The following is a 20,555-nucleotide window of genomic DNA, read 5'->3' on the forward strand; positions in this document are numbered from 1 at the left end:
TATGGATATTTTTCCTGTTTAAATTGTAGGTATAATCATTTTATAAATATATACAATTTAATTAAAAGTTTCATTTTATTTAATTATTATTTTAAAATCTAAAGTATCATTTTATTCTCTGCTAACATTAAGATTACTGTATGGACAAGTTAAGCCTAACTAAATATTTAAGTGAATACTTCTAATTAAGAAAGGCAGTGCAGCTCAGTAAGAAAAAATAGGGGAGGTTATTTTGTTTGAGGGAATGAAGTGGCACAGTGGCTCTGAATTTCATTACAAGTACAGAGGAGGTTCAATGCTTAGTGATGTGTTAACGGGGTGTTAGAAGGGCCTATTCAGAAGTGGCAAATTGCAACAGTTCACATTTTGTAGATTTTTATAGGATTATAGAATAGTTGTGAGCACCTGAATTTTAGAATAAACTAACACAAAATTCAGGTGCTTTATTTAGGTCAATATAAGAATAAGTATTTACTTAATGATAACTATTTAGGCCTGAATGTTAAAAATTATTGGACATGTTTTATTCTAAACTTGAATTTTATAAATATAAAGCTTTAAAAATATACAAATGAAAGCTGGTAATGGAAATAAGTGAAAGGAAAAAGTATTATGCTTTGGTATTTCTTAAGATTCTGCTTTTAACTATGCAACGAATTCCTTAACTCCACAAATATTATTCAGTGTCCACTTTATACCGTACAGCCTTCCTAGGGGCTGGAGACACACTGAGGAGCAAAAGGGACCAAATCACTGCCTTCGTTGGGCTTATTAGCCTTAAGATGTATTTTGAAGAGCAGTGTTTCTAGACAGTGACCCTAATTGTATATAACGTAATTTAGAGGCTTAGTGCTTTAGGAGGGCAGTAGATTTCTTGCATCTCTTAACTGTATTATTTATCACAGTGCCTGGGTTTTTGGAATAGTTATATTATTGTGATCTTAAATTTGTAGAAATGGGTAGTAAAAATAAAATATTTGAGAGGATTAAGTAGGGACATAGTGCCTACCTTGCATAATTTTTCAACTTTTTATTTTGAAAACTTTCAAATCTATGGAAATGTAGTAAAAAATAATACAGTGAATACCTTTTATTCTTAAATGAGACATACTTCTTTATGTATGTGTTTATGGCTGCTTTCAACTACAATGTGAGTTGAGTAGTTTTCACCAGAGACCAGTTATTATCTGGTCTTTTACAGAAAGTTTGCTGACCTTATTCTAACAATAAGAACATTTCCTTGTATAACCACAGTGCAGTGGTAAGATTTAAGAAATTTGACATTGATACAAAAAATTATTTCATACATAGTCTATGATCAAATTTTGTCAGTTTTCAAAATGTTCTTTTTCTTTTCCTTTTTTTTTAAGCAATTTCTTCTTTTCCCCCTGATCCAGGATCAAAAACTAAGTTGTCATGTCACAAAGTCTGTTTTAACATATAACAGTTTATTACGTTTTTTTAGTCATTCATGACAGTGGTACTTTCTGAAGAATTCAGACCAGTTTTGTCTGATTGCTTCCTCGTGATCAGATTCAGTTTAAACAGTTTGGGCCGGAATACTACCAAAGTGATGTGTGTGCTCTGTGCAGCACACCAATCGGCACAGGTTTGTTCCATTATTGGTGGTGGTAACATTGGTTGTCAGGTTAAGGTGATGTCTGTTTCCTCTCTGTTAAGCTATCTTCTCTCCCTTTTATAATTAATATGTACTCTGTAGGGGGATATTTCGAGAATATAAATATCCTGTTCAACATATTTGTACCCGGTGGGATGTAGTATCCACTGATAATACTCACCAGAATAAATTATTACCATAGTGATTACAAAATGGTAGTTAATCTTCTGTCATTTCTGCTACATTTATTGGTTGACATCTACCATAAGTAACAGCCCTCTACTTTCTCACCACTTCCCTTTTTTGTTTGATTTTTCTTATTGGTATTTGTATGGACTCATGGATTCGTTTGTTAGTCAATGTGTTAAAGACTCATACTATAATTATTGATTCTCAGATTTGTTTTTGGTATAGCCAGTGGACTCTTTTTTTCAGCTGGTCTCTGTATCCTTTTGACATGTCCCCATCAGTTTTCGAGGTCTTCCTTAGTTGTGTTACAGTATGTTCCAGGTTCCCCTTGTTCTTTCCCTGGCCCCACCCTGGATTCAACTGTTTGTCCCGAGAGCCCTAATTTCTTCTAGTGGGGAATGATATTTAAAAATATCTGGATGTGCCCTGGCTGGTGTAGCTCAGTGGATTGAGTGTGGGCTGTGAACCAAAGAGTCGCCAGTTTGATTCCTAGTCAGAGCACATGCCTGGGTTGTGGGCCAGGTTGCCAGTATGGGGTGCATGAGAGGCACCTGCACATTGATATTTCTCTCCTTGTCTTCCCCTCTCTCTAAAAATGAATAAATAAAATCTTTAAAAATAAATAAAAATAAAAATATCTGGATGTTAGGTATGTTTATTGCAGTTGGGGTGTCATTGCTTCTATACCTTTCTCAATGGACAGAGCTAAGAAATATAGTGTATTTTAAAATCACGAGTTCATTCTTCCTCACCTCCCTCCATATCTTCTTTCTCCAATGGTGAGAACCCTGGTTCTACCTTGTATAAATTTTAATGTTAACTATTAGACAGCTGTTGAAATAAAAATGAGATCTTAAATCCTGGTTCTTGTAGTATTATATAAATAACACAGACTGAGTAAATTAACATTAGATTAGCTTCTTTATTTGTGTAATTGGGATTAAATATTTTTCTCCATTGAGAAAAGTAGGGATCCTTTTCATTTTCAAAATATCCTTAAACTATATAAAAAAATATTCAGGAAAAGATTGAGCTATTTGTCTACATAAAAATTAAGACATCTTTAACAAAAATACAAGACACATGGAAGTCTGGGGAAACTATTTCCATCATCAGGAAGCTGCGTTACATAACTTTTAGAAAAAGGCAAATATCAAAAATGAAAAGCGGGGATAAGGATATAAATAGCCATACTATCCAACGGAAAAAAAAAAGTGACATGTAAACATAAATAGATACTTCATTAATATAGAAGTGCCAGTGCAAACAAATAACATTTTTTACTTTCATGTTGGCTAATATTAAAACAACAGTGCTGGGAAGGCTGTGGAGAAATGTGTACTACTCTTTATTCTATAAATGGGAGTGTATAATCTTACAGCTTTCTGGTCATTTTGGCAATATGTATTAAAATGTAAGCTGCATGTTCTTTGACTACTTCTAGGTTAGTTCGACCTCTAGGAATTTATCCCAAGGATTTAGTTTGGTAAGTGTTTAAGATGAATATACAGGGATGTTTATTGCAGTGTTGTTTGATTTTTAAAAGTAGAAATCTACATGTCTACCAGGGACATGTAGATAAGGCAATGGGTAAAGTAATTTATGGTTATCTATACAAATCATATTTGCAGTTATTGAAAAGGACTAGGTATTGACATTGAAAAATGTCCATTATATAAGTTACGCTGAATCATAGCACAGTGTGTAGAGTCTGATTCCATTTATGTAAGAGAAGATAGGAACATAAAATATTATAGGACTTATGTCAGACTTCCATTCTCTGTAGTATTTTTATTTATATATTTATTTATATATTTATTTATTTATTTTAGAGAGAGGGAATGGGAGGGAGAAAGAGAGGGAGAGAAACATCAGTCAGTTGCCTGTATGCGCCTCAGTCAGAGACCAAACCCACAACCCAGGCATGTACCCTGACCAGGGATCAAACCAGTGACCTTTCGCTTTGCCAGATGATGCCCAACCAGCTGAGCCACATGGGTCAGGGTTGTGGTATTTGTTTTTTAAAAATAGGCATTTACTATTTGAAAGGTAAAAGTAAATGTTCACTTTTGAGGGAGAAAAGTCTCTCATGTATTAGATTATTTCATGTTTACTTCCTCCCTTTTAAAGACTCAACAGATTGGATAATGGAGATGTATCTTGGATAAAGATATTCGTATCTGGCTAAGAAAAGAAGAGTGAGAAACATATAATACAAAACATGAAAAATATATTGGCATCTATAATCATTAGGATTGGATCCATGGTTGATTAGGCCTCACATTCTGACCTTGGCATCAAATGATCATTTATGGGAAAATACCACATGACTTCAGCAGGTTACAGATGTATGCTTCTCATGTATTTATTTTTAAAGTCTGTTGTGCAGCTTTCCTTGAATTTATTGAGATTATTGAACCAGCTTTATCTCTTGGAAGTGGTACAAATTTTATTTCCTCTGGCCTTAAACTAAGATTTGACATTCTCATTATTTCAAGTATTTGTCATTGTGAAGATGTCTTTTTTTTCTTTATCCATTTAACAAACATCTTAATAAAAAAATTCTCTCACGAGAACAAGCTCTTTTAACACCCTTGTTCCCTAGTCATAACAAAAATCCTTCATAACTCTCAGAGTTTTAGCTTTCCTTCCCTGGAGCTTGTCCTGCTTCATTATATTTATTTTAAAACACAGTGATTGGTTTTGCAAAAAGTAGTCCAAGTATAGATATCCAGTGATTTTATAAGATACAGTTAGTTCTAGTAGCCAGTGGCCTGCCTTCTACCTTTTTGCCTTATAATAGCAAGTACAGTATAATATATAAAATAATAGTTTTTATAATACTTTTTATTTTATAAAGGGATTTTCATAGTTTTCAGTTCTAATATGTATACAAAGTCCTGTGTGTTGTTTACCCACATTCATAGCCAATGGAATAATGTCTTAGAGTAGATGAGAGATTAAGTACTTTACCCACGCTCATACCACAAGTGGTGTTTCTGTGGCTGCCCATAGATTGAAGATTCAGGAGTGTGTCTCTAGCCTAGACGTCTGTCTAAGCATCATACCTGTATATCAAGCTGCCTACAGGTCATAGCCACAGAACAATCTGCAAACATACGGAATTCAACATGCCCCAAATAGAACTCACCTTTACCTCTACCCTTCCCCTTTTGTTTTCCTCCCTATTCAGTTAACTCTGCCATTTAAAATAATTGAGATATAATTTACATAGCCTAAAATTCATCCTTTTCAAGTATACAGTTCAGTGGTTCTTAGTATATTCACAGAATAGTGCAACTATCTCCACTATCTAGTTGCATTACATTTTCATCCATAACATTTCTTCTTTTAGAAAAGAAGCCTTATAACCCCAGGTTCTCCATCCAGCCTCTGGCAACTAGTATTCTACTTTCTGTCTTTGTATTTTCCTGTTTTGTATGTTTCATATAATTGGAATCATATGAGGGGGGGCCCCCCAAAAACCCCCAGAATTTATTAAAAATTTTGTTTGTATTCTTACATGTTTAAGCTTCACTCACCTTCAAAGTACTCTCCATTTGATGCAATACACCTTTCAAGATGTTTTCTCTACTGCTCAAAACAGTTTTTGAACTTGTCCGTTTGGATGCCTTGTAGTGCTTCTTCAATTCTTTTTCACCTCTTCCACATCGGCAAAACATTTCCCTTTGAGGACTTTTTTCATCCAGGGATACAAAAAAAAGTCACTTGGTGAGATCTGGTGAATAGAGAGGGTGGGGCACAGGGGTCATGCCATTTTTGGTCAAAAACTGCTGAACACTCAGTACTGTGCGGGCAGATGCATTTGTAAATCACCCATCTCGTGAATTGGGCATACCCGTTGAGTCTTCAGAAAAATTCAGTGAAGCTGAATGTAGCCTCTTACAACTCTAGTTGGTACAATGATACAGTTGGGTTCCTAGAACACTCACCTACAGGGGGAAGCCTGTACCACATGGGGCCCACCCTACAGAAGATAATTCCACTTTTTTGGCACTGCCCCCTTTAATATGTGGTCCTTTTGTCTGGCGTTTATGAAAGATAGTATTTTCAAGGTTCATCTGTACTGTCGCATATTTCAATAATTCATTCTTTTTTGACTGAATGATATTCTGTTGTATGGATATGCCATATTTTGTTTATCCATTCATCAACTGATGGACATTTGGATTGTTTACTTTTTTGGTCTGTTTTGAATAATGCTGCTGTAAACATTTGTGTATAGGTTTTTGTGTGAATGTAAATTTTCAGTTTTCCTGGGAATACCTAGAAGTGGAATTGCTGGGTCATATGGTAGCTCTATTTTTAACATTTTGAGGATGTGTCAGACTGTTTTCCACAGTGGCTGCAACATTTACATTCTCACCAGCAATGTATAAAGGTAATTCTGCCAATTTTACCCATTAAGTATTTCTCAGAACTATTTAATCTTCTCCACTTGTACTGCTGTTGCTGCCTTAGCTCAGATTCTGTCATTTCTTGTAATATTGGGTTGGCCAAGAAGTCTGTTTCTTTTCCATAAAATAAAAGACACATTTTTCATTTTCACCAATAACTGTATTGATTTGGATATTTTGAGTATGTTGGCTATCTCCCGCATGGTATAACATTGATTGTTCTCAGTTAATGTCTCGATTTGATCACTGTCAACTTCAGCTGGTCTACCCGACAGTGGAGCATCATCCAGCAAGAAATCTCCAGCATGAAATTTCACAAACCACTTTGACACGCTCAGTCAGTCACAGCACCTTCTCCCTACACTGCACATCTTTTTTTGCCGTTCAGCTGCAGTTTTACTTTTCTTGAAATAATAAAGCATAATATGCCAAAAATGTTGCGCATTTTCTTCCATTTTCAATATTAAAATGGCTACAAAAAGTTCACCAATTTTGATTTTTTTTTTAAGTACACACTGATGTAACAGCTGTCACAATGTAATCTAACAAAATTGTTTTGAATTAAGTTAAAGACAACTAAATGCTACTAGAGCCATTTCAGGGAGAAAACCAGGCAAACTTTTTCGTTAACCCAATAGTTTCGTAACTCATCTCCTAGCTTCTAATCTGCTTTCTTTCTTTTTTTAAAAAAAAAATTTTATTTACTTTTAGGGAGAGAGGAAGGGAGGGTGAAAAACACTGATTGCTTGCCTCACGCCTCCAACCAGGGACTTGGCCTGAAACCCAGGCATGTGCCCTGACCGGGAATCAAACCAGTGACCTTTCAGTGTACAGGCCCGGCACTCAATCCATTGAGCACACCAGCCAGGGCTGGCTTCTTGCTGTAATTTGCCATGATAATGCTAACATTGAACCTGGTAAACCTGATCTTCCTTTCCTACTGAAAAGCCTTTCATTGATTTGGTTTAAGGTGAAGTTCAAAACTCCTTAATACGGCATTGAAACCACCCTCTGCTTCATTGTCCAGTTTCACTTCTTCTACTTACCTATAATTCCCTCCAAGCTGTAGCTCCGTTGAACTTCTTGTGCCATGTATTCCACGTACTGTTTCATGTTTTTGTGCATTCTCTTTGCTCCTTCCTGCCTGCAGTGGCCCTCCCCTGTCCTCTCTTTCTTAATTTGTACAAGCAAAGTTGATCTGTTCTTCCTGTGTGTCACTGTTGTACTTGTCTTGCATATAGTGTTCTGTTGTACTTTGTCTTGCATATAGTGTTGCAGTATTTCATTGTATTTTAATTATTTATTTACATTCATACCTCCCCCATCATACCTAGCTCTTTGAGGTCAAAGTTTATAATGCATGTGACAGTATGACACTTAGTAGACTTTAGTAAGAGTTCTATGATGCAGGGGAGAATGGAGTAGGTAGGTGGGATGAACTAATAAACCATTGTACATATATCCCAAATTCCTTGTTTTTTCCCTATTTGAGTTCTAACCAGGCTATTGTACGTGTTTCTGTTTTTTGAGAATTAGCTGTCTACAACAACCTTTGGTGGCTTATAATCAATAGTGGGGAACATATTCTATGATGGTTTTAAATAATGTTTTAGAAGTTACAAAATACTTCAGCATTAAGAGAGTAAAGATTTCTCATTTTTTGCTATAGGTGTTACTTAAAAGTATTGAAAGTATTATAATACTTAACACATTAAGAAAAAGTTACAAGTATTTCAAGTTGTAAATCCTCAAATAATACGTTAGCTGACATTTTTAGCAGTTCTGTTCATATTTACAAGAGCATCTGATAAATCAGCAGCATGAAGATGGAGATTAAATGGGTAATGCTTTTAATATGCTTATCATAGTTATCTGACATATAAGTAAGGGCTCCCATAAGTGTTGGCTGCTATAATTACTATTAATAATAATATGGTTACTTTTACATTAATTTCCTTATGGTTTTTATTGTTGTTTACTATAGTATGTCTTCCAGTTGTCAGGGTCACTGCCTGAGTGGAAAACTAAGTTGAGCATGTTGAAAGATAACATACTGAGTAACTGGTTATTATTAATTATAACAGAAAAATGACAAGTCCTGGTAGTGAATTTAATCTCATTTTGAATCATTTAGTCTTAATTTTCAAACTCCTCTAATGGGTCTATAGAAAAGTTTGTATACGTTAAACAATCCTTAACGGCATGTTAATAAATTGGAAAATACTTTTAAAAAATTATGCAAGTCAGTGCAAAAAAAAATGAAAAATCTAAATGGGCATAGGACATAGGTGATAAGAATAAATATTAAAATACAACTATATACTATTAGTCCTCAAAGAAATGAATATTAAAACAATAAGATTTTTAGCCTAATGAACTGACAGGAGTTTAAAGAAAAATAAAAATATAAAATTTATTGATGAGTGGTGATAAAATGGGTACACTCTTTTTTTTTTTAATGAGTACCCTCTTAATGCTGTATGAAAAAATATAATGAACATGTATGCACCAACCATCTTTTTTGTGTCTTAGCATTCTGCCACCTTTGGTTTAGATTCTTTTTCTTTTTCAATGTGTAAAACTAAATACAATTGAAGGCCCCTGTGTTCTTCTCTGCAGTCTTTCTGTCTTCCCTCCCGTAAATGTTTTTAAAACTTTATCATTTGGTTTATATTTTTACAATAAAGGTTTCATATTATGTAAAAGTTGCTTGAATATATTTACTAAAATACTCTTACTATATTATAATTTAAAAATTTATAACTTAATTGTTTACTATAATTTAAACTATATTAAACTTGTACTTATATTGGTAAGACAGTTTTATAGTGTCTGCATATATTTGCATTGAATGGATTCATTCATTTATTCAACAGACAGTGCTGATTGTTTCCTGTGTTCAAGACTTAAACACAGGGTCTAGTGGTGAGCAAAACAGATGTGAGCTCTACCATCATGTCATTTAAAGTCTAGGAAGGGGTATGGACTTAAAGAATTACATGATAAATACTTAGTTACAGATTACAATATGTGATATAAAGAAAACACAGAGATGCTAAGGAAGGAGAGTGATAAGTCCTTTGGATTTTATTTTTAAGAATGAAAGGATACTATTTGAGGACTTTAAGCAAGCCAATGACATTTAAAGTGGGTGACATTTAAAAATAATTACTAGCTGCTGTGTGCAGAATATATCTTATAAGAATAGCAACAGGGAATAACTGCTAGGAAGTAGTTGCAGGATATTGCATGAGACACAGTAGTATCATGGTCCAGGCCCTAGGGTATTGGTGCTGGCGGGTACTTGGATTTGGAGTATATTTTGAACATAGATCAATGGCGTGAGATTGTAGGTCAGTATTAAATACCTATCTAATTTTTCTTTGTAAGACATTTTAGGGTGCCTGCCACATTAAGTGTATCTCTATTGTAGCAGTCATTTAAAAGGAAATAAACCACATTTCCTTACCATTGTTTACCAAAAGTGGCATTACTGTGTCAAAACCCATGAACATTTGTATGGTTCTTGACAAATACTGGAATTGATTTCCGAAAGGATTTTGCCAGTTTATTGTATCACTACAAATGTTTGAGTTCTATCTATGATAAACTTTTGCCAGCACAGTATATTTAGAAAAGGTAGGGTTTTTTGTTTTTTTCTTTAGCTACTTAATAAAGTAAAACAATAGTACTTTAGCTAGGAAAGAAGGAAAATATATGGAATAACATCCTGCATTTAATATTTTATTACATTGAGCTAAAGTGCATTATTTTATCATAGCTTCCAAAGGATGTTAGTAGCCTATGTACCTGATCTAAAAGTTTATACTATTTAAAAGGCTGGAAATAATACTAATTAAGAATGTTTGGTCTTGATCCTTTTCTTATTCTATTCTTGTTTCTTTTTAGAATCTGTGTTTTTTTAAAACTGGTTGGGCTTTGATAACCTGTACTTTCTCAGAGTGGTGGTTTATTTTTTTTTTTAAGTATAAAAGGAATAAATAATATGTGTTGAGAATACTTCAGATTTGTGAAAAGGTATTTCATTAGTCTAGAGCAGGATTGGCAAATTTTTCCCTAAAGGGCCATGTGGGTCTTTGTCACATAGTCTTTTTTTTTTTAACAACCATTTAAAAATGTAGGAACTATTCTTAGTTCATGGGCCAGATAAAAACAGGTAGGCAGGATTTGGCCTGTGAACAATAGTTTGCTGAACCTCATTTAGATTCTAATCTTGGTAAAGACCTTACTTATAGCTGAAGACTGTTTTTTTCTGCCTCCATATACTTCTTTCTAATGGTTAACCTAAAGTTGGGACAAAATCTTTAGTATTTATATATTGATTTTTGTTGTGCTTGTTTTTCTGCTCTGTTATTAAACCTGTCAGATTTGGTTTTTTTCAGCTCATGCTTTGGCTTTTAATGGTTTTTTCTTAAGTTTTTACCAGGTTGCATTGCCTTTTTATGTAACTCAGTGATACTGTGCTTCTAAGGATGACTCTAGTTAAGATTAACTTAGGAAATACTGGTTTTAACCTAAATCTAATATTTCTAATCACAGATTCTACTCATTGTTTACAAGTAGGTTGTAAATTACTTTTTTCAGTAACTGAATATAGTACACAGAACGTAGCTGTTAATATTTTTAAGGTTTGGAAAGGAAAGATAATAGGAGTGAGATAGATGGGCAAATAGCGGGGGACTACTTTCCCAGTCTCTCAGTCCCTTTAATGGAGTATTCATCACAGAAACATGTTATGAAATACATGTGAAAACTACTAATACTCCACATTAAATAGTTTTGAAACACAAAGTATTTGAAATTTTTGTAAATGGGACTTAATTGAGCTACATCTGGGAGGTATTATATGTGGGCAGATGGTGAGTAATACCCTCAGCCACCCCTTAAGTATAGACTGGTGTGGCTCCAGAAACTATAGATTTTGATTTTATTATTGGTAAAACATTTAATATGTAAAGAATAAGGAAACTGTCAACTATTAGGTTGACTTAGGTTAGTATTGATGAGTAAAGAATGTGAGGTGACAGCAGCAGGTAAGGAGAAGTCTTTGGTCGCTAGCCATACCTGGGTAGTGAGTGGATTGCTCTCAATTCCTGCTCTTTCATTATACTTCAAAAATACAAAATATTGGTTTTCAACTTATACAAGAGTTCTTTCAAGTGATTAAGGGAATAGGTGAAAATAATAAAATGTCAAACGTTTGAATTTTTAGTAAAGAGCTCCTTGCTTAGAAAATAAATACCCATCCTTTATTTCTCACTAGTGACATAATTAATTTTTATTATAGATAGTATGGAAAAACATAGTTTACTTTAAAAGGTAAGCATGAGATCATAGTCTAATATGGTAGTCTTTCACACTTGTGAAAATTAAAAGCCAAAAAGGGAAAGCATTTAACATAGCATCTAGTACCAGAAAAAAGAGAGAAGAGATTAAAAAAAAAAAAAGGCGAAAGATTTATACGATCTGAAGAGAAACCAGAGTATATGAGAGAAGAGATAAATTATTTCTTACATTATCTCCAACAAAGACAGCCTTTATTAACATTTTTAGGTAATACCGTCAGTTTTTAAATGTACATTTACATTTAAAATGTACATTTACAGGTACATTTACACTGATATGAACATATATTTGATTGCGATCATGCTACATATATATGGATAACCAAAAGTAGGTTTACAGTTGTATGTGTGGAAAATAATACAATAAAAATAAATAATAATTTAAGAATAAACTTTGGTCACTTGCGTACTCACAACCGTAAACCCACTTTTGCCCACCCCTAGAAATACATATCTTTGTATTCTCCTACTGTAAACATTTTAAAAATATATCAAAAACATAATTTTTAATGACCATTCTCTTTTTTAGTGATGGAATGGTCTATAAAGTGATTTATGAAATGAAGACACTTTAGTGCTAAGCCCACATGTGGAACAGTAAGAAACTGCCCTTGGTTTATACTTTATATCCATCATCAGCCCTGCCTCTTATTCTGAGACTTCACATTGCACCATTTCTTTTTCTTTATCTTTTTTGAGGCCTGTTTTTGCAGAGAGTATGTGAAATCTTTAAGCATGAGTATTAAGCAAAAGTCTAAGAAAATTAGAGTTTCATTTTAAGATTCTTGATGTTACCCGCTCCATTTTTCTATACTCAGTCTTAGAGGGAGTAGAGGGAAGAGAGGGAGACAAACACCACTGTGTGGTTGCCTCTTGCATGCCTACACCTGGGGACCTGGCCTGCAACACAGGTATGTGCCCTGACTGGGAATTGAACCAGCAACCCTTTGGTTTGCAGTCCGGCACTCAGTCCACTGAGCCACACCAGCCAGAGCAGAATTCTACTTCTTTTTATGACTCAGTAATATTTCACTGTATTTATATACCACATTTTGCTTATCTACTCATCTGTCACTAAACATTTGAATTCTTTCTACATCTTGGCTATTGTAAATAATGCTGCTGTAAATATTAGCATGCAAATATCAGTTTGAGTCCCTGCTTTCAGTTCTTGTGGTTATATACCAAGGATTAGAATCGCTGGATCATGTGTTAATTCTGTTTTACTTTCTTGAGAAACTGCTAAATTGTTTTCCACAGTGGCTACACCATTTTACATTCCCACCGGCAATGGATAGGAATCTAGTTTCTCCATAGCCTTGCTAACACTTGTTATTTTCCCTTTGGGAAAAAAAGAGGCTGTGAAGTGGTAGCTCACTAAGGTTTTGATTTGCATTTCCCTGATGATGTTGAACATATTTTCATGTGTATATTGGCCATTTGTCTATCTTCAGAGAGATGTCTATTTCAAGTCATTTGCCCAGTTTTGAATGGCGTTCATTTTCTTGAGTTGTGTCTAACAGCTTTATAAAAATAAAAGTACACCATAATAATCTAGACTATGTTTCTCCCTTCTCAGGATTCCTACAGGAAACAAGTAGTAATTGATGGAGAAACCTGTCTCCTGGATATTCTCGACACAGCAGGTCAAGAGGAGTACAGTGCAATGAGGGACCAGTACATGAGGACTGGGGAGGGCTTTCTTTGTGTATTTGCCATAAATAATACTAAATCATTTGAAGATATTCACCATTATAGGTGGGTTTAAATTGACAATAATAACTTGACATTAAGGAGAAGTTGTCTTCCATTTATTGAGTCTTTGCTAATCACCATGGATAAATTATCTAATTTAAGTTTTAGAACAATTATGAGATATATAATATCCCTACTTTACAAATGAACTTCTTGAGGATTTGAGAAGTTGAGTAATTTGTTCCAGATCGCATAATTAGTGGTGGTGCAGGGATTGAAACCTAGGCCTATTTGACTCTAAAACCTGTGCTCTTATCCACTCTGCACTAGGGAAACAAAGCTTTAAGCTGGAGCCATCATAAAAATGAAAACCATCAACGAAAATATGAAAATGGAATTGAGGCAGTGCCACTCAAATAGCCTTAAAGATAATCAAGTATAGTTAGTGTAGAATTTCTTGGAATTGTATGTTAGATATTTAAGAAACTGCCCCCCCCAACTCTAAAGTTGTAATAGATTGAAGTATTAGAACAATTAGTTTTTAAAGAAACTGACAAATTAGCCTAAAACTGAGTACTTTTATTAAAATAATCACTATTGTATTAAGTATAGTTTATATTCTTATATAAACTATATTATATTAAGTATAGTTTTTTGAGGGTTTATAGTTTTCATAAAACTTCATATTAAGCAAATATCCCATTCATCGGCTATGTTCATTTAACAGTGAGTTAGCCTAGTTAAGAGGTTTAACATATTGCTTAAATTTTCTTACATTTTTCTCTATAGTCTAGTAATTGAGAAAAACTTGGTTGGGTGATAATATTTTTGTTGATTAACTGGCTTTTTATTTCATGCTGCATCTTTGAAATTCACTTAAAAATTTGAAGGAATATAAATTTTACCCCCAATTTAGAGTTTATGCACATCTTAGCGAAAAAGGACTTTTACAGAATAAAGAGTATAGTAACGTCAGTGTTTTCCACATAGAAATCAAAGTCTTTTCCACTTGGCGCTCTCTTTTGTGAGAAAGAAATATGAAAGTTATGTTAATGTTGTAATTAATGTTTTTATAAAAACATACTTAATTCTATACATAAACATTAAAGAACATATTGTATATGTTTCAAAGATTATAATTTTAAAAATTAGGCATAGCATCTTTTTTGGTCTAAAATTTTCAGTATTTTTTTGTTTATCAGGTGACCTACCTGCATATGAACCTATTAGATTGTAGTTTTAGTATATTTCTAGGTATTTGATCTTTTAAGAGACATAGTTCTCTGTTTAAGATGGAGAAAAACAATAACGGTAAGGAGAAACAACGAAAACTTGGTGTGGTGTGAAGCAGGAATTATATTAAAAGTTTTCTTCCAGCCAGATTTTATAAGAAAAGGTGTGTACAATTTTTGAAAGAGTTTTGTATTTTTTTTTTCATGGTATTTGATTTTTTTAATGCATTGCTGGATCTGGCTTGCTAATGATTTGTTGAGGATTTTAACATCTATGTTCAGCAGGGATATTGGCCTATAATTTTCTTTCTTTGTCATGTATTTATCTGGTTTTATAGCTAAGATAATGCTGGCCTTGTAAAATTAGCTTGGGAGTCTTCCCTCCTCTTGAATTTTTGGGAATTATTTGAGAAGGATAGGTGTTAGTTTTTCTTTGAATGTTTGGTAAAATTCTCCTGTGAAGCCATCCAGTTCAGGAGTTTTGTTTGCTGAGTTTTTTGATTACTGTTTCATTTTCACTAGTCGTAATCTGCCTATTCAGATTCTCAGAGTTTTGTATTTTTAATACCTCTCATGTAACTTTTTCCTCCCCAGAGAACAAATAAAAAGAGTTAAAGACTCTGAAGATGTACCTATGGTCCTAGTAGGAAATAAATGTGACTTGCCTTCTAGAACAGTAGACACAAAACAGGCTCAGGATTTAGCAAGAAGTTACGGAATTCCTTTTATTGAAACATCAGCAAAGACAAGACAGGTAAGTAAAATTGTAGTAAATACAAATATATTCTCTGCAAACTATATCAAGTGATTTTAATTATTAATCATAGTTTACTAATATATCTCCTAATAAAGTCATTTGGGGAGTAGGAGGGCAAGAACATAAATAAATGTATATACCTGAGAGCAAAACTATTACATCGTTTAATGTAATTTATCAGTTTTTCTTTCCATTGTATTAAAATAGGAAGTAAAACAGTATTTATTTGGTAAATGTTCCCTTAAGGATATGAAAGGGCAGTGCTGCTTAATCCAGTCCATGGTATTACTTTTGGCTTTGGTTTCTTTCCACATTGAACATTCTCTTCAACTCAGCACATATTACACACAGGACTCAAGAAATGTGGGAATTTTTTTTTGGCTGTTACATTTATAAAGTGAAAGAACAGGGGAACAAATACTGAGTTCCTATTTTAGAAGTGCCATTAAGAGTCTTATGTCATGTTTCTAGATTAAATTTTGTTATATTTGAAGTATTTTACTTACGTACAACTTTTTTAAGGATATGTTTATTCTTGGAGAAAGTTTTCATTAAAGCAAGAGAATGTTTAGAAAATAAATAGAAATTCTCAGTTATTCAGTCACTATGTTGTTCTGACAAAAATTAATGCCAGGTTGATCTTGACTTTTGTTTCAAAAAATACCCATATTTTAAAAGTAACTTTTTTCTCTAGGTAAAATAAAATAATTTCAGTTTATTATTTATGTATGAAATAAGTTTAATGTATAGGAAAAATGTAGAAAGAAATAATACATAAAGATATGATGGAATACAATTTTCATATACTAAGAAATTGGTTAGTTTATGTTCCATACAAGATGAACATTCGTTTTGGGCTTTGTCTGGTTACATGTACCTGTGAGTCCAGAAAACTGTAATAGTAGGAGTTAAGAAAATTGATGAACGCATTACATGTTAAACTTACAAAAACTAGAACTTTCATTGAATTTCGTAAAGTGGTAAAAATTTAAGCCATCATTCAGCTAGGATATATGTCTATTTCCCCAGTGGAAATGTACTGCTTCCTAGTTGTACAAATTTGGTACACAGTGAAAAAACAGTGAATTCTATTTTAAGTCTTTGTTTTCGGATTAAAAGCTGAATTTTTGTAGTTTGATTGTAGTACAAATATCTCATTTTAAAACCTGTTTTATAAGTTAAAGAAAGACTTGACAAACAGCACTTTAGAAGAATTAAGATTTTATTCACATTCATCCCAAGGTCTAGAGGCTGGTAGGAGGTTTCATTTTTTTCTTTTTCTTTTGACTAGTCTTCTTTGACCAGATTCCTTGTTTTCCGTTAAGAGACGAGGTACTCAAAAAACATAATTATAATATTTATAACTTTCTTTCCCAGCATTTTCTTATGAAACATTTGCAAATATAGAATTAAAAGAATTTTATTGAAAGCATCTGCAAACCTACTACTTAGATTATACCATTAACATTTTAACTTGCAGTATTTACTATTTGTAACTTTTAAAAAATACTTTTGTAACTACCTAACATTTTATTTTAAATTTTATAAAGAAAAAACCTAAGAGGCTTTGCCTAATATAAAGAATTGCAAATAGAGCAGTGATTCTCATACTTTAATATGCATATGAGAGAACTGGGCTTATTCAAATCTAGATTCTTATTCAGTGGGTCTAGGTTGGGACCTGTGATTCTGAGTGTCTTAACAGGCTCTCAGGTGATGCTGATTTTGGTAGATGGACCATAGATGGAATAGAGAGGCATAGAAAACAGTAAAAGGAGGTCTTGTTATCTTGTTATTCCCACAGTGTTACCCTCCACTTCTCATTTGATGAGCCTAAAATAGCTGTGTCTTCTTTCCTTGTTCTATGGTTACCGTCTCAGAAGTACTAAGTGTTAATTCTTAGTGTTTGATGTTAATGCTTTAATATACCACAGCATTCATAATTAATCAGAAAACTACCTGGTTTCCTTTTAAAATAGATTTTCAGGTTTTATACTTTTTTTGTGGGGGGTGGTTGGGAAAGATGTATGTAATATGTATGATATGGAAGTGAATTCAATTTGCATTGTAGACATTTATGTGGATCAACTAATTAAAATAGTGATATAAAGGAATAATTTATTTCTTAACCTAAGTGCTCAACTTTTATTATATTTAAATCCTGTTTTATTGATAATTTATGTAATTTATGCTGCTAAACTATAACTCGATATTTGGTTTCTAATCTTTGATTTTTTTATTACATAGACTTGTTGATTTGCCTTTCAGATATTTATTCACCTTCTGTTGAAATTAATTTGATATTTGCATGCTTTTGGAAGACTTTATAAAGATTTATTCAAGTACTAATTGTGGAAATTATAAAATGAAACATTTAAATTTTATAAATTTTACATCTCCAGTGTTTTGTGAAAATTTTAAGCCCTATTTTCTGCAGAATATTTTGTTACTTATTTGCTAATTTTTATTTGTTATTTGAACAAAATAAATGTACATATCCTTGTTGTATTTTATTAACAGCTACTTCTTTCATGCCCCAAGTTTGAGGTCTTGGGGCATGAAAGAAGTAGCTGTTAGGTCTTGAGCATGAACCTAAAACTCAAACACCAAAGAGAATTAGATTCAAGTTAGTAGGAACAGGACATTCATTTAGAGCTTCTCATAGATGTAAGTTAGGGGCTGGCACACTTTCTCTGTTAAGGGCCAGATAATAAATACTTGAAGCATTGTGAGCCACAAAGGGTATCCATTGCATTTTTTCCTTATAACCCTTTATAAATGCAAAAATCATTCTTATTCTAGCCTTTGGGCAGTACAAAAAATAGACTGTGGCTACATTTGGCCTTCTGGTTGTAGTGTATTGATAGCCAGTTCTCTGGGGAACTGTATTGTTTGATTCAACACTAGAAGTTAGGGCAGACTTCTCAACTTAAAATTACTTAATGTAAGCCTGTAAAAACTTACAGTAAAACTTTCTGTTCTGTGAAAGGGAAATAGAAGGGGGGGGGGGGGGAAGGGGCAAACTTCTTCCAGTACTTTAAGATAAGGGTTGCCAAACATATATTTTTACCAACTTTAAAAAGTCCTCTACATGGCTTGGATATAATGAATTATATTTATTTACAATGATTTTAGTCCACATCTGAACGGCTAAAGTAATGTTTACTTTCTGCTGGTATGCTGTATGTGGTCCCTATGTCCCTACTTTGTAAAGACTGCTGCCTAGGTATGCTTATCCAGGCAGTTAGGAATTGCCAGGTTTTCCTGGCTTCCTTGGGTAGTGCATGGCAGTGTGGGCAAAGGCTGTTGAAACCAAACATTGGCACCGTGGTTGTCTGTGTGTTTTTCAGTCTGCTAAAATCAAAAGTGGGGAGGTTCAGTAAAGTGGATGACAGAAGCAGAATTCTCAGCATATCTGCTACTCCTGATTCAGCTTTTTTGCTTTCTGGAGGTCTCAACTTGAGCATTATGTGAAAATTAGTTTTATGAACTTAAAAATTTTGAGTGATTGTGTCCTGGTTTTTGTTTTTAATTTCTAGATACCTAAAATTAGTTGTTAAAGACCTCCATTAAAGAAAACTTTTGACCAAATCATTTTAACAAACCAAATTAGGACGTTGTGTGCCATATTTTTGTTTAATAGTAGTTGAATTTGTGTACATGAGATCAATATTTTGGACTTTAGCTTTTTATGAGTTAAAGATGGACCAGTCACTGGGCACCTGCTGTGCACCATACCAAGCCTCCCAATTAGCGGTATTCCTGCATTTCAATACCTAAGATGGGCTGTAGTTTGAAAGGTTTCTTGAGAAATTTGGCATTGCAAATTTGCTTTTTAGAATACATCTTGTTCTTCCCATTCCTCTCCCCCAAGAAAGCTAGTATTCTTGCATATGTCTATAATTAGAGTGTTTGAAGTGTTATTTCCTTGAAAGAATGTGGGAGAATTTTTGCAGATAATAAGCCATTCAGTAGGAACAAATACTTATTTAAAAAGAAATCTCTTAGTGAAAGCACTATGGAAACCAGAATATGGAATGGTGCTGTTAACAGTTCTTTCTCCAGTATGGAATGCTGTATTACCTTAGTCTCACTAGTATGTTTTCAGATAATAGCTGAGCTGGAAATATTGTCAAATATCTTGATTTTTAAAAATTTACGTGTACAAACCTGTGCACTTTTGTTCCTAATAAGTATTTTCAATTGTTCTTAAGGTTTGGTAACTGACACTTGAAAGTGAGTGTATGTGGCAATGTATTCTCAGGAATAAATCACTAAGTGCCAGTTAAGAGTTTCTCAACTAGCCACAGTTGGGTATTGAATATGTTTCAGCTATACTTTATCTTTAAAAATTACCTACAAATTTTGGAATATGAAACCAGTGTTCTGTGCCAGTGCCAGTAGTTTAAGGTACATACAACGATAAATAATCTCTTATGTCCATATGACCTTGAAACATGTTACCAAAAAATAAGAAATATTAAATCTGAGAAAATATGGTAAATAATTGATTCTTTAAAACATAATTTAAATTTCCTAGTAATAAAAATTAGTGAACAGCCACTTTGGAATAACTGTTTCTCACTGTTATTTTAGCCACTGAGGTCCTAATACTGAGTATTTTGGTGGTGGGTAGTAGTCTCTTCTTTTAAATCATTGGCTTCCGATTCTCTCTCTGCATTGCTGAAAACAAAATCATATATTCTGGTATTGGTGATGGGGATGTGCACACTTACAAAGTAGACTCTTTCAAACTGATTTTAGAAATAAGTTACAATCAAACTTTGCTTCTGCTAAATTAATAGAGGAACAAAACCCTGTTTTTCTCCTCTCATAGCATGTGTTAAGTACTTATACATTGACCTCGTAACTTTTTAAAAACAGGAGAAAATCTTTATGTTCTTAAAAAATATGAGCTTTTACCTGGTTTGTTTAATTTATACATTTAAATTTATTTCATTAATTTTCAAATTGACAATTTGTGAAAATTTCAAATGCTAGTTCATGCTTTGCATTTTACATGCTATATGAAAGTCATTTCGATGCCTTAAATTATTTATATTATTGAACATTGATAATTTCAAATATATTTTTTCAAGGACTTAGGAGTAAAAATAATTTCTTGAGAATTAGTGGTAAATATAAAATATTAAAATATAAAATATACAGGTACAAATGATTATATACTTTAAAGTACCAACATATTTAATGACTTCAGAAAGTGGTTGGAAATTTGTATTTTGCACTGAGCTTAGCTAGCTAGTTGATTAAATTGATTTC

At 33.1% G+C, this 20,555-nt stretch overlaps 1 protein-coding gene across 4 annotated transcripts in view; it reads left to right on the forward strand.

The window, feature by feature from the left end:
- KRAS (KRAS proto-oncogene, GTPase) overlaps nt 1-20,555 on the forward strand; it is a 39,557-nt gene that overhangs the window by 7,948 nt on the left and 11,054 nt on the right. For all 4 annotated transcript variants that reach the window (XM_053921714.1, XM_053921715.1, XM_024575454.3 and 1 more), the window contains exons 3-4: nt 13,171-13,349; nt 15,113-15,272. In XM_053921714.1, the coding sequence (XP_053777689.1) occupies nt 13,171-13,349; nt 15,113-15,272 (339 nt within the window). The remainder of the gene's footprint in view (nt 1-13,170; nt 13,350-15,112; nt 15,273-20,555) is intronic.

This window comes from Desmodus rotundus, chromosome 3 (genome assembly GCF_022682495.2).
Source record: "Desmodus rotundus isolate HL8 chromosome 3, HLdesRot8A.1, whole genome shotgun sequence".
NCBI classification, from domain to species: Eukaryota; Metazoa; Chordata; class Mammalia; order Chiroptera; family Phyllostomidae; genus Desmodus; species Desmodus rotundus.